General features: G+C 34.6%; 2 protein-coding genes across 2 annotated transcripts; one reads left to right on the forward strand and one right to left on the reverse strand.

Annotated features, from left to right (window-relative positions):
* Nucleotides 1–1,504: 1,504 nt before the first annotated feature.
* Nucleotides 1,505–4,832, forward strand: LOC114166346 (uncharacterized). The gene is made up of 9 exons (XM_028051062.2): nt 1,505–1,793; nt 1,879–1,976; nt 2,196–2,310; nt 2,424–2,482; nt 2,924–2,975; nt 3,250–3,361; nt 3,627–3,725; nt 3,826–3,953; nt 4,065–4,832. The coding sequence occupies exons 1-9, from the start codon at nt 1,624–1,626 to the stop codon at nt 4,636–4,638; spliced, it is 1,407 nt and encodes a 468-aa protein (XP_027906863.2). The 5' UTR covers nt 1,505–1,623; the 3' UTR covers nt 4,639–4,832.
* A 724-nt stretch (nt 4,833–5,556) lies between these two features.
* Nucleotides 5,557–14,022, reverse strand: LOC114166091 (nuclear receptor coactivator). Its single transcript, XM_028050752.2, has 12 exons — nt 13,712–14,022; nt 12,736–12,814; nt 12,593–12,657; nt 12,414–12,497; nt 10,975–11,055; nt 10,477–10,635; nt 10,295–10,393; nt 8,849–10,212; nt 8,375–8,595; nt 8,155–8,300; nt 7,358–7,396; nt 5,557–7,253 (listed from the first exon to the last, which is right to left on the reverse strand). Exons 1-12 carry the CDS (start codon nt 13,808–13,810, stop codon nt 5,829–5,831), a joined length of 3,861 nt encoding a protein of 1,286 aa, XP_027906553.2. The 5' UTR covers nt 13,811–14,022; the 3' UTR covers nt 5,557–5,828.
* Nucleotides 14,023–14,340: the final 318 nt, after the last annotated feature.

Below are 14,340 nucleotides of genomic sequence, written 5' to 3' on the forward strand. Positions count from 1 at the left end.
TAATTGGTATGTTACCAGTATGTTTTTTTAACTGTTACAGCACTGTTGTTTCAATGAATTATTGTAAGATTTTTGTTTGAAACAACAAATAATTATCATTAAAGATTTTGAAAGTGGGAAGGGAAGGAAACAGACAAGCATGTATCCCACACTATTCTACATTCTTTAGAGGCGTGTTCAGAATTCGTTTGTTTAAAAACACTAAAGTGAACTGTTTTGAAACGGTTTGGTTCTAGAACTGGCTTCATTTTTTTTTATGAAAAATTATGAATAAAAACATATTTTAGTATAAAGATGGAAAGAGTGATATACATGTACATCTAAGTAATTTTAATTTTCTTTCTTTTCTTATCACATTGTAGCACGTATTTTAGTTATATTTAGTTTTATTTCTTTTATAGTATTTCACAAGTTCACAACACATCAAATATGAAATTCCCTAGAGTTGAAAAACAACTGTGGAACTTACAGAATGAAATTAGGACATCTTCAGTTCTAGTTCTTGCCAAAGTTCTTAGATAAGAACTCAATTCTTATTGAATCTTTATATTGGGGAAAAATTAAATGATATCTGCTTGTAAAATTCATTATTTTACAGTAATATTGAGAAACTTCGTTTACAGTGAAAACAAATGACAAAGAGGAATGAAATGAAAAAGGAATTTAAGAGAAAAAAATGAATGAGGATTGTAAGGAGAAGAAGAATAAAGAACTGAAAATTGGTATCAGTGATACCAATTTTAGTTTATTTCAGTTTATGTTTAAAATTAAAATATAATGTAATATAAAATTTATTAAAAATAAAATGGCCACTAAAATTAAATTTAAATATTAGAAAAAATGGAAAATTTGTAAGGTATACATGACAACAATTAATCAAAAAGTTAATGATTCAAAAATTTAATTTATATACTTTTATTATTTAATATATGACACTAAGCTGTTTACTGTTCAATATTTCTTTTGGTTCCTGTGTTACATGAGAAGATAGAATCATTCCTTACTTTACAGAAATGATCAATCTAATAAATGTAATAAATAGTATGATAGATGAAAAAAATTGAAACAGTGTACATACGTTCAAGAATAATAATTTATTTATCTTTTTAAATAGTTTTTTTTTCTTTTTTTTTTCTCCATTTTTATTCTAACTTAATTAGTATATATATATATATATATATATATATATATATATATATATATAAACCCAATTCTTTCTTTCCTTGTTTAAACATAAGATTTTTTTTCTTATAATTAAAAAATTAATTTAAGTCAAAAACGTAAATTATGGTGCTTATTTGTTTTATGTACAACATGGGGACCTGAAGAGAACCAAGTGAATACTACTGAAGACAAAAGAAATAAACTATATAAACTTCAATTGATACTTTTCTAAGAAAATGAAAGAGGTATTATATTTCTTTTAATTATATATTATAATATTATATTATTTTCTTTTAATTATTCTTTATGTTGCTATTAATTATTATAATGATTACTATTTATTTATTTGTTTTTGAATCTCACTCACCAAAAACCCTGCTCCTGCAACGGTAAAAAAAAGCTTCAGCTTCTTTAACTCCCTCTTTGTATTGCTGAAACTCTCAACACTCTCGTTCACCAATGGCGATCGAAGATTCTCCTATGGAACTGATCGAAATCTCTACGGAATCCGAAGGATCCGACTCGGATTCCGACTGGGAGGACTCGGGAGAAGACTCCGATTACGACGCGCTCGAAGTAACTCATAGCAAATTCTCAAACCTCTCACTTAAGCAAAAGGAAAAAGCGCGGTAAAATCGTGAACCAATTCCAACCCATTGTTTAAAATTGAATTGAATTCTCAAGCCTTATTTGGTCGTAGCTTGGTGTATACAGCTCTATCGAGGAGAAGGGTCGAGGTGAGGAAGTGTTGGCGACCACTGCATCTGTAAATGATGGAGAGAATTTTGGGAAAGTTCAAAAGTTAATCGAAGGTTAATCCTCTTTTTTTCTTTTCTTTTTTTTTTTTTTTGTTCATTTTGGGTTTTACCAGAAGATGTTAATAATCGTTAGCTACTCTTTTATAATCTTTCTTTTAAACCCTTCGTGTTCTTATGTAGAAGTGGAAATAGAACTGAACATGATGCGTGTTTGTTTCCGTGTTTAAGGTTTTCTATTGAACATTTTCATCTGTCGTTTGTTTTGGTTGGCAGAGGGATTGTTGGAGAAATTGAAAGTGGATGAATGCAAGTTGTATTTGAGGAAGAATGGTCTAAGGCTAACTGGAAACAAGGACACACTTATAGAACGCATAAGGGAGCATTTGAAGTAATTAACGTTTTCTGTGAAACACTTCATCCAGCAGTTTTTCAAAAGAAAAAAGAAAAAGAAAGAAAAAAAGAAGAAGTTGTGTGGTTTCTCTAATTCTTTGTGATCTTCAGGATTTTAAATGGAGGGGAGAAGAAGTATCCGCCTTCTAGCTTTGTGTTAAATTGTAAAGGTGGGTTCTTGTGTTTTTTTTAAATATGCTGTTTTAATGCAGCATTTTCAGAGTTGTGAGATTATTTGTTCGGATTAACATAATATGTAAACTGATTCAACGTGTTCCTCATAAGTTTGAAAGAAATATTTTTATAATTCGAACCACAAGAATATTTGGAGCTCAGTTGTTTTTTCAAAACATTTCGTTTCCAAGTCAAAATTTTAATTAAGTACTCTGTTTTTGAAATATCCCCATTCTTAATAATATATTTAAATATATTTCTTGTATGTATTATTTACTTTCCTGATTTCTATATCTGTTTAACAGTTTCTGCAGTTAGCTACATCCTCTAGATGTGCGATCATCATCTTTTAGTTTATGTTGGCTCAAACTCTGTTCGCCTAATTTTATTTTATCATCCATATGCTTCAGAACCTGAAAATAGTTTGGCTTGTGCAGGTGATGCATGCACTGGTGATGTTGTTTTGTTTGAGCAAAATGTCTATGAAATGTAAGTTGTTTTTTTCATACATGTTTCTATCTCAATGCATGATAAATGAAAAAAACCTCACATTCTATATTTTACACTGAAACTTTTTTTGAGGGAGTACATGTATACATAGAAATTGACAAGCACAGCATTGTTATGCTTACTGCTTACTAATATACATGTCATTGGATATATTTTCTAACTGACTTCCAAGGGAGAGATTAATGATATTGGTGAAGTGCGATTCTAAATTACAGCCATCTTCCAGTTTCCTTATCAGATTTGGTTTTCTCAGGTTTAGCATCGCATCCCGGAGTGCTACTGGTCCATCTTGTGGCAAAAGGATTGTTGCAGGCCGCATAGTGAAAGAAAGCTATGGTGCTGCTAAACAACAGCATACATTTACGGTGAGAATAAATTTAGATAGTTTTCTTTGATGGATACTGAAATTATGGCAAAGTATGTTTCTCTTACACAAGGGTACTGGTAACTGATTTATCAATCAGACTACAGAAAATCTTTAGAGCTATGGTTTCCTTTTCTTGGAGTATATTTTTATATACCAATCAAGATGCATATTATCTCTCCTTGGATAGCAGTATAGTTTAAGCTGCTATTATTTTGATTTTCTAGTAACAATATGCTTTGTGTACTTATCCTGTTCATAAACAGATTGAAGTGCTCTGGAGTAAAGGAGAAAAGCCTCTCCCTCCCCTTTACCCCCTACTGATTAAGGGTCGAAACCTTTACAGGCTGAAGACTTTGAGACAGGTTCCTCATTTGCTACAATTTCTTCTTATTTCAGTGAGAGCTATTCCCCTTTGAGAAAGGTTCCTTAAATGATTAATATGTTATGTGTCCCTAATATTAGAAATGGGAAGATGAAGCAAAAAGGCAGAGAATATTGATGGAAAAACACTCTAGGGGATCTCTTGCTAGGGCAGATAGAGAAGCAAGGGTTCAAGAAAAGGAGAAGAGAAAGAGTACTAAGGAAAATAGGTACTTGATTTCAGATTTAAAGTATCTTGTCTTGTACATTGCCACTGTAGATTATACTAACTACTTATGATTACAAAATAATTTCATGTGCTTTCTGCGTTATATGTTCAGGGTCTCCAAAAATGAAGCAAGGAACCAACGTCAATCAAATTCACACATTACAAGGCCACAATATCAACCTCAAGGAACAAATGTAGTCATTAATACAGAAAACCCTGAATTTCCATCTCGAAATTCAGTTTTACCTTTCAATATAATGGAAGAAAGATCCTCTATTTTAAACAATCCAGCAGCAATTTTTGGTGGAACATCATTTGCTGTTCACAGTATGCATAATCAACAAGCTTGGAATTACACAAGTGACTTTAGGAATACTTTTGATATTGGTCGTGTTAGAGGAGCAGATATTGGTGCAAACTATAATTATGCAGACCCCCATTTCAGAGAAAACCTACATAGTTTTGTGAACTGCCACCCTAACATGGCTCAGAAGACAACTGGATTTCCAATGGGCACTCATCATAGAATACCTTTGGCAAATGCAAACCACTCTCACCCATTTATGGCACCCAACAGAGAAAGCTTTAAGGTAAATCAGGTGTGCAGACATTATTCCCGTGGAAGGTGCTATTTTGGGGATAACTGCAAATTCTTACATGATCTTAGAGACAGAGGGAATGCATGAGTTAAAGAAAAATTATGGGGGTACGATTTCATATGTTGTGCCATTCAAATGTTTCTGGTTTTTTTAACTGGAAAAAAGAACAAATTGTGTCTCTCGATACAAGATTTTGTGTTGTTTCCCTCGTTTCTTTTCACTTCAGTCTTGTTAAATATTTTTATAAGGCTTAAATGCTCTACCTTTTCTTCGCGACTTTATACTTTATTCTGTTTATTACTCTAGTTACATTCTACAAAATAAATATTAGGTGTACTCGTACTTACTAACGAGTCTTTCTAACATAAATTTTGTATTTTTTTACTATGCACAATTTTTTTATTAAATTTAATGATGTTAAACTTATCTTACTATATTTGAACAAAATTCATATCAATTTTAATTTTTTAAAATTAAAATAGTTATTATTATTATAGTTAAAAAACATTGATAAAAAAAAAATTCAGCACAGGTACTTCAAATTGATAAATAAATGTGTATATATATATATATATATATATATGTGTGTGTGTGTGTGTGTGTGAGGAAGAGTTAAATTTGACAATTTCTTCCTACAGCTGCAAAATTGCTGCTCCAGAAGAAGAAAAGAGAAAGAATGCTACAGAGCAAGAGAAAAAAAAAATACTCGTTCCAAAAAATGCAGAACATATTTTTATAAAGCTGTTTCCAAAACACCTTTCATGTACAAATATTCTGTTTCATTAACAATGATTACGTTAGATTCGAATACAAGCTTTTGCTATTGATGTACCTGTCCATGAATAAACACCCAATAAATACAACCCACCGATAGATACACAAATACCTGAGATTGGGATTTTTTTACTTTAAAACATAACTTGTTACTCCGCCCCATAAAAAGAATAATCCGCACCAAAACTATAAAAATAGAATAAAATAGCTAAAATATAATACAAGCTAATATTGGCCTAAATATTGTAAAAACTTTCACTGATGTGTTCAATGGGTGCAAAAAAGAAGAAGAAACTATTTACAACAGACAGTACATGTGATCCCCCTATAGTTACAAAATAAGCATATTTATTCAACATGCTCTATGTTTATTAATAACTAAATAATTATCAATTTCCGGCATACTTTAATGCACAAATATTCAACATGATTTGCTTGGTTCCAGAGTTTTGAACAACCTAGGTTGGAGGGGCACTGATTTGGACATTATAGGCTTTGTAACTTCATTGTGCATTAGTGACAGAGTTGCTCTTGTTAACACCTTGCATATCCATGGGGGAGTTTGTTATACTACTAACAGAGCCGAGGGTCTGAGAGCTCAACTGTGGACTGGCAGGACAAGCTTCGGGATTACCGGCACTTATGGCATGAATTGCACCTGAGCTTATTTGGGGACTCATCGGAGTTCGTTGACTCATTTGCTGAGGGCTTGCTTGCTGCTGTGTTTGTTGGTTCAGTGGTGGAACTCCCATTGATGGAGATCCCACCTGTGGGGGAGAAACAACTGCCTGCAATTGTGAACTTGTTTCTTGCTGCTGCTGCTGCTGCTGCAACTGTTGTTGTAGTTGTAACTGCTGTTGGTGTTGCTGCTGTTGTTGGGGTTGTTGATGCTGCTGCTGCTGCTGATTCATATAAAGATTCATCCCTGCCATCATCTTTGGTGGACCCATTGGCCGCTGCATTGCATTAGTCCTACCCATTATTGAAAGACCAGCAGTGCCAGGGTGCATTTGTCTGGCACCAGAGATGCCAGCTAAGTTTGACTGAGGGGAACCCATCATATTTCGAGTCGGTACCAATCTAAGCTTGGATAAAATCTCAGCAGATGTGGAATTTAGCGATCCAGATCTGAATTGTTGGCTTATGGAATTAGTAATATTTGAAGTCTGGCTAAGATTCATTGGGTTCTGACCCATATTTCCCATGCCAGCTATAGATGTCATTGGAGCTGAGATTCCACTTCCTCCTATTCCTCCCCTAGCACTTCCCATCCCCATAGGATTGCCCATGGGTGCAAGCCCAACTAGGTTGTTTCTCAAGTTACCCATTCCCACATTGGTTCCAAGTCCCACCATCATTTTCCTTTGCATTTGTGGCTGCTGCTGCTGCTGCTGCTGTTGTTGGAACATCTGCATCTGGAGAGCTGAAGACTTGTTGAGGATGTGATTACCTAACGGCATGTTGGAGTTCTGTCCGACTGGATTTAAGTGTGAAAGCTGATTTGTCCCAAGCATCATAGGAGATCTCTGGAACTGGGAATTCTGCTGTTGAATGAGTGTGTGTTGATTTTGTTGCATCTGCTGCTGCTGCTGTTGCTGTACAGTTTGTTGCGAGTCCAGTTGCTGTGGTCTTGAAGACATTGAAGCACTTGAGAGAAGTCCTTGAGAAATCTGTAAGGCTTGGGGGTTTCCAGGTGGCAACATTCTTGGGTTTGTTACAAGATTCTGGGATAGGTTTATGGATGCATTATTTCCAGAAACTGGTTTTGCAATTTCATTAGAAGACTGGCCAGGAACGGGTTCTCCATATGGTTGCATTTCAACTACAGCATTATTAGGAGCAGTAGATTGATTGCCCGATGGAAGGTTCACAAGGTTTGGTTTAAGTTGGATACGGTCATCTTCCTTCACATATCCTTCACGTATCATCTACAATAGGAAGATTAAACTGTTCAGAAAACAAATTGACGAAGGTGTGTGTTGCAATCGAAATCGTGAAATTGGGTGTTGATATGTTTTATGGAGTGACATACCTGTGAACAGAACTGTTCAGCAAGCAAATCCGCAGAATGCTGATTCACAAAAAGGTTACATAAATCAGGAATAAACTAGTAGAAACCCCTTATATAAATCAGAGGAATAAACTTGTAGAAAGCCCACATAAATCAGATGAATAGACTCGTATAATCCCTTATATAAATTAAATGCTTGCTCTACTATAACAGTTCTGTTAGAATCTTGTAAACATAGTAATGGTGGATATTTAAATTAATTTGATTGATTCTATATTTATGTTATTATTAGCCTAAAATAAGATCACTAAATATTTTATAATTATATTTTTCACCTGTATATTGTGGTCTAAATACACGAAATTCATCCTATGCTCTCTTGTTTCTCTCTCTCTCAACAAGTTCGTTAAGAAATTAACAAGTTCATGTCAACGACCAATGAACATTTAACTTAATGTTCAGAATTTAACATATTATCGGTAAAAACTATCTTTCCAAAATGACAATGGAGAAGATCCGAGTTGATATATAATTTGGAAGCAAGATAAACCGTGCAAGTGTGAAAGGAAGTAATATGACAAAAAAATTATGGCAATATCCACAATTGATCATACTCAATGTGGCACTTACATTTATTTTTCAATAAGCCCAACACTGTTGGACTTTTTGATGTGATAAAAGTATGGAAGGTGACTCCTTTTAATGAATCTAGGATAGGCTTTAACATAGTCTTGGAATGTAAATTTGGACTTAACCTCATAAAACTATTTTCAAGTAAAGGATTTATATATATTAACCATGTCTACAGTGGAACTTACAGTATTGGGTAATGTGAGGAGATAATCCTCTGCAGCTAGGTAATCAGCCTCTTCAACATCCCCGTAATACAGAGCCACAGTACCATCCGATTTCTCGTATATTATCATCCGAGTACGCAATCTTGGAACTAGAGAAACATGATTTCCTGTATAAAAACGGAATGTCAGATTAGGAAGAAAAATTATATATTTCCAAGAAGCTAGAGAAATTGATACAAACCTTGAACTACACGCTCAGGCACACAAAAAGTTAATATTCTCATTTTACACGCATTCATACTTCCACCTATAAGCGACTTTGACAAAGAAATTGAATCATCTATCACTCCCTCACTACTAGTTGAACTGGCTATATATGGTGCTATAGGTGATGTTACATATACATTTTGCTTCTTCATCTGAAAATCCTCGACCCTGTTCTTCTTAAAGTTAAGTTGATGCCTGAAAGAAGTTCGTACCATAATTGTAAGAACACGAAGAAAAATGGCATCACCATTTGTTTAAAAAACAAGACCAAAGGCTAATCCATTATAATAAATCAGATCATTAGAGAAAATAAAAGATTAAATATTGATCTAAGCCACACCATCACAGAATATTTGCATTATTTTTCTAAGAATAAATCTGTGGAATATTAGAAATATTGGATTACGAAAGGCATTGGGATGCAGTTTTAAAATTAAAATCAGAATACCTCATTGTGACCATTTCAATTTTTGAGAATCGTTCAAGCATATTTTGAAGGCCTTGATCAACCAAACTCGATGTCACAACTGAGGGGCTATTTGCATTCAGTGGGACACTGGTCGTACCAACACTAGCAGGAGAGCCAACTCCATTCATTGCTGGAGTCTTAGGAAGGGAACTGGATCTCCGTTTTGCAGCTAGTTGTGCCTGTTGCTGTCTTTGCGTAGAATCACCAGATGGTGTTCCAACAGTAGCAGGAACTGAGACCATTGAAGTCTTGTCTTTCTGTGCTGTTCCCGGCACAGCAGCCATTGAAGATGGTCCAAAACTTGGTCCCACAGCACCATTAGAAAATTCACCTGATTTTGAAGATAATGGGGAGTGAGGTAATGCCCCAGTAGATAACCGAGGACTCTGAACTGATTTCCTTTTCTGATGCTGGTCGTCTTTTTTTGTTTCTTTGTCTATATGCTGACCCAGGTTCCAGGCTGCCTGAGGGAAATTAGGTCTCATATATGCATGCTGTGGCAATCGTTGCTGAAGCCGTAACTGTTGTGGATCTAATATGTTTGTTTCCATTTCCATCTCACTCCTATTGCGGTTTGTCTCTGCACCATCTACTTTGTCAATTTCAAACTGTTCTTCTTTTGCAACCAATCTCATGCCCTGCTGACCAGCAGTAAAGGAAACTGCCCCCATCTCTTGGTTCACCCCCCCTTCAAAAACCTGCTGAGAAAACTTCTGAATGCCACCACTTCCATACTGAATACCTCTGGCCAAAGCTTGTTGTTGCAATGTATTCTGCCAATTCATATCTGATCCTTGAAGGGATTCAACATGTGAACCTATTTGCTGATGCTGCATTGCTTCAACAACAGCAGACGTAGGCCTCATTCTTTTTGCAATATTGGATAAAGGTGATGCTTGTCCGTCTTGATCCCTTTTTCCATGAAGAGAAGCACTTGAGTTTGCATGATCAGCATATGAAATCATGACATCTTGAGCAGAAGGAGATGCCCCGGATGAATTAATAGAAGGAACTGGTCCTTGCTCCTGCAAACTTCTTGCAGTTCCAACTGCCATTCCATATCTTGGTTGATGGGACATCATTGGAAAGTTAGGGATGGAAGAATCAGGTATAAAATTCTTAGGTCTCAAGGCCATGGCAACATTAGGAGTAAGATTTTGCATGGATTGATTTTCATGGGTCTGCTGTACAATAGCATTGGAAGATGTGTTTCCCGAATCACCTAACCTGCCAATTGAAGCTTCTTGAACTCTATCTATGCATACTTTCTTCCCATGAATTTTATTGGTAGAAGTAACAGCAAACTCTGGCATATTCCTTAATCGCTTTCTTGGCAAATTCAGCTGTAACATTAACTTCAAGACTATTTAGATGCCCATAATACTGAACTACATTCATAAAGGGGAAAAATTAACTTCAGTATACCTTTGCAGGAAGTGGACTTTCGCACAGCCGATCTAACTTTGGTGTAGGGTCTAGATGAAGTTTTGGTTGTAATGATTTCAGTATCTTTGATTCAACTTCCTATTATCAATGTGATCATCTAAGTGAGATCAATGAAAAAAATGATAGGAATTGGTCATTCATGAATGATGGATCATACTTACCATCAGATCACCATATGTCCAAGACTTGTCAGTAATCGATGGAATGTCCTTAACAATATTTTCTAGGGACATCTTGAGGCATACTTTGCTAACAGTAGGAGAACTTTCTGCAGACACACTACTCCCTTTGTCAAAAGAGCATCTTCGATAATCATGCACCTGGAGAGTGACAGGATAGATTTAAAGCCCAATCTTATAAAAAAATGAGCATCTAAAAATTGATACTAAATAGCAACTGGAAAATGCGAAGAAACAAGTAGTGAAGTGAGAAAAAATTGTAAAACTGCATATTGGAACACTTAAGAAGCTCTTTATATTGTCTACAATCAAAATAAAAAGAAGAATAAGACAAGATATCCATATGAACAACAGAACCAATTAACCAAACTAAAGCACAGAAGAAAATTCATGTCCCGTTAATAAATTTGTATATGAAAGTAAACTAAACTCTAAATGTTAACTTTGAAAGCAAAGCATCTAAAAAATAAAAAGGCTTACCTCACATATTAGTGCTCCATCAACATATTTGGCAGGTATATCATCAAGAATATCCCCAGGCAAGTGACCTGACTCAATGGCCTGCAAATACATCATTATATATATAAAAAAAAAGGGAGGTATGTACAAGAAATTCTCAACATAAACATACAAACTGAAATTGATAACAAAATTACGAAAGACATAATCTGCTGGATAAGCCACAGAATGTTATGCTACACAAAGGAAAGGCTAAGACAACAGCAAATGTCTGGCTCTATTTCTATTTCCATTCAGAGTTATTAATAGCACGTAATAACAATTCTACAATGCCATAGCAGTGTGGAGCAGCTCAGGAAGTAACAAAGACTCATTGGTGTTTTTTCTGTTGGAGCTGAATGGAAGTCCAAATTGCAGGTTTGTAATGCCTGATAGAGGTGTAAGGTTTATGGGTAACAAAACCCAATTTGGTCCCTGTTGCAGCATCTTTTTTTAGAGTAAAAATGACATCGAGCCTTGGTTAGGCCCAAAAGAAAAAACCGTAATCCCCACTCATTTCCACAGCAAAAACAAAACTCCTCAGTTCTCCCTTTCTCTTCTCAACCAAACATGCCTTCTATCTGCTCACCTATGATGGAGACCACCAAATCTCCTTCACTTTTGCTCTTCGCAATTTACTTGGGTGTTTTGCTTAATACATGCGAGATTTTTTACTAATAATTATGAATGAGCTGAGTTCAGAGTACTTTATGTGCCTTATATATGTAATTACGTATATAGTCTATGTCAAAATCTAAGGAAGAGAGAAACATTGAACTGAAACAGTGTGTTTCGGACACAGCAAGGGTGCTTTATTTATATTGAAAAAAATGAACCAATACAATAAATAGAAGAGATTTTATATCTAATAAGAAAGGTATAATAAAGGAATAAATACAAATGTGTCTAATAATACATATATAATATAGATATCCCTGATTACATAGGATCAGCTCCTAATTTTATTTCTATAAAGATAACAGTATAGATTATGTATAAGAAATATTTGAAATAGAAGTCATCTTTGTGCTATCGCATTATAGTGTTTTTGGGGTCAGCCAATATCAAGATTGATAATGATGTTTTCAATTTTAAGGTGCTGAGTAAAGAAGGTGAAGACAATCAAACAAATATCAAATCCAGTACCATTAAACTCAAATTATGAAACTCAATTATGATGTCATTAAAAATTGATTGAATCAAGCCAAGAATCTTAAAGTCTAGCATGAGAATTTTGATACAAGCATACAGTAATGCCTATTTTAAATAAGTACAGAGTGGTGAATGCCCCACTCAACGATTAGAAATGCTTACTATACATATGCTGAAAGTGTTGATTGTTGCACTCAATGACTGTCAGTCTTAGAATTTAAAACTTAAAACGGAAAGAATAAGAAATTACATGGTGCCGAGATAATTACCAAGAAAAGACTTTCAGATGACCTATCATAGGGATGTAACAACTTTGGAAAATCTTGATATTTTGTGGTATTTGCTGCCTCATTCTGAAAATTCTCAAAGTAGTTAACTTCATAAGAATGCATACCACATTGTTGTCATTCCTTAAACTATAGCAAAATATTAATTGTTTTAAACAAACCTCTGAAGGTTTTCCAATAGAATAACCATCTGCAAACAGGTTCAATGTGAAAGAAGCTTCTCTCTCTGTCAAAACAAGTAATTAAGTAAACACCACAACACTCAGGATTTGTACAAAAGTGAGCTATATACTTGATGGCTGACCTGCTAATGAAAGAGTTTCAGATGAAGCAGATGACTGTGGAATCTGAGCAATGTTTTCACCAGCCTCAACAAGACCACTCTGTATAAATAAAGATGGTTAAGGAAATCAAGAAAACAACTTGAATTCTAAAGATTTAACAAATTCCATTCTTTATATTGATTTTTCAACTGAACTTATAAGTCAAACTACAGATTCTATGTCAGGCAATTGCAACACAGGGTTATATATCCTTTAAAAGAATAGAACAATCTACCAATCCACTGAGCAAATTAAATCCAGAAAACTCAACATTTTCAAATTTCACATATTATTAGCCTAGCTCCATTAGATCCCATCCCCAAAGCTGAAATCAGAAGAACAGACACTTATTAGTTTTATGGTTGTGTGGCATAAGCCAATCCAATCAAATTATGCAACTTATTTTCAACTTATTGTATTCGTATAGTGGCGATAAAACAGAAGACTTTAGTTTTGTTAGTAGTCAATGATTTTCACATCTAACCTCCTCCCCATAAATTCCCTAGCGCAACTACATCTTCATTACTTTTGTGTGCAACAATCTCAGTGAAACGAAAAATAACACTGGATGAAACTTCAACAAGCTTTGACAATAAATAAACGCTGCTTTTCTGTTTTCTTCCATAGGTATTATCATACGGCCCAAACTTGTTTGAATTCTTGCTTCGGAACCAAAAAAAAAAAATCAGTTGAGTTAGGCACATTTAATGTAGTTGGACAACTCTCCCAATGGGAATTCAAACCTCAGTTCCACACGTTGTGAGGAACTACTCTTTAATTTTACTTGTAGATTACAACAACACCCAAAAAAGATTAAGAAAAACATGTCGACCAGCAAAACCATGCACATGACAAGAAAAACACAAACTTGTGAATTAATCGAGAGACCCCAAACTCAATTTGCGATTGTTTGTAGGAATGGCGAATCGAATTACGGTTGCGCATTGGTGATCTTACCTGGGACTTGGAATTGTCAGATGCGCCTTCGAGAGGTTGGGGAATTGACTTGGGGCGAAACCTAGTGCCGGTCTTGGAGACCTTGAAGGAGACCCCCATGGTGTGGAAGCACAATTTTGTTGGGAATAGTAAAGACAGAGCAAAACCCTAGAAATTAGCCAAAACCAAAAACAAGGAGAGAGAGTCGAAAGTGCTGTGTTGAGTTGAGTTAAAAGGCTTCAACTCAACACAACAAATGTAGATATAGAAAGAGAGAGAGAAAGATGAGCAGTGTCGCACACAACATCAAATGTTCCTTCGATTTCATTTGTCTTCAGTTTGTATGTTTGCCCTTCCGCGATACACATAGGCGTAAAAAAATATATATATTATTTTATCTAAACAAAGATTATTATTCCTTTTATGATTTTTTTACTCTCAAAATAATTTTTTTTTAAAGAAAAGAAAATTTGAAATATTTTTTTAGAATATTATGTTTTCAAATATAGTAAACATTTGCTTAAGTCCACGTTTATTTAAGTTTACATTCCGTCTAAATCTGCATTTAAAAAGAAAAAATTTTCGGATCAATAAATGTGTTACTTTATTTTCAGAAATAAACTTTATTTTCAGAAATAATCACGTGAAAT

The sequence above is a fragment of the Vigna unguiculata genome, chromosome 10, assembly GCF_037176805.1.
Source record: "Vigna unguiculata cultivar grain cowpea cultivar isolate G323 ecotype 2 chromosome 10, ASM3717680v1, whole genome shotgun sequence".
NCBI classification, from domain to species: Eukaryota; Viridiplantae; Streptophyta; class Magnoliopsida; order Fabales; family Fabaceae; genus Vigna; species Vigna unguiculata.

Bases quoted from the DNA above. Each gene is read 5' to 3' on its own strand.
- LOC114166346 (XM_028051062.2), top strand. From the start codon at position 1,624: ATGGCGATCGAAGATTCTCCTATGGAACTGATCGAAATCTCTACGGAA. The intron at 1,794-1,878 runs GTAAAATCGTGA...TGGTGTATACAG, and splicing joins AAGCAAAAGGAAAAAGCGCG to CTCTATCGAGGAGAAGGGTC. The intron at 2,976-3,249 runs GTAAGTTGTTTT...TGGTTTTCTCAG, and splicing joins GAGCAAAATGTCTATGAAAT to GTTTAGCATCGCATCCCGGA.
- LOC114166091 (XM_028050752.2), bottom strand. From the start codon at position 13,810: ATGGGGGTCTCCTTCAAGGTCTCCAAGACCGGCACTAGGTTTCGCCCC. The intron at 12,498-12,592 runs GTTTGTTTAAAA...GAGAATTTTCAG, and splicing joins CTATTGGAAAACCTTCAGAG to AATGAGGCAGCAAATACCAC. The intron at 10,394-10,476 runs GTAAGTATGATC...CATTGATAATAG, and splicing joins GGACATATGGTGATCTGATG to GAAGTTGAATCAAAGATACT.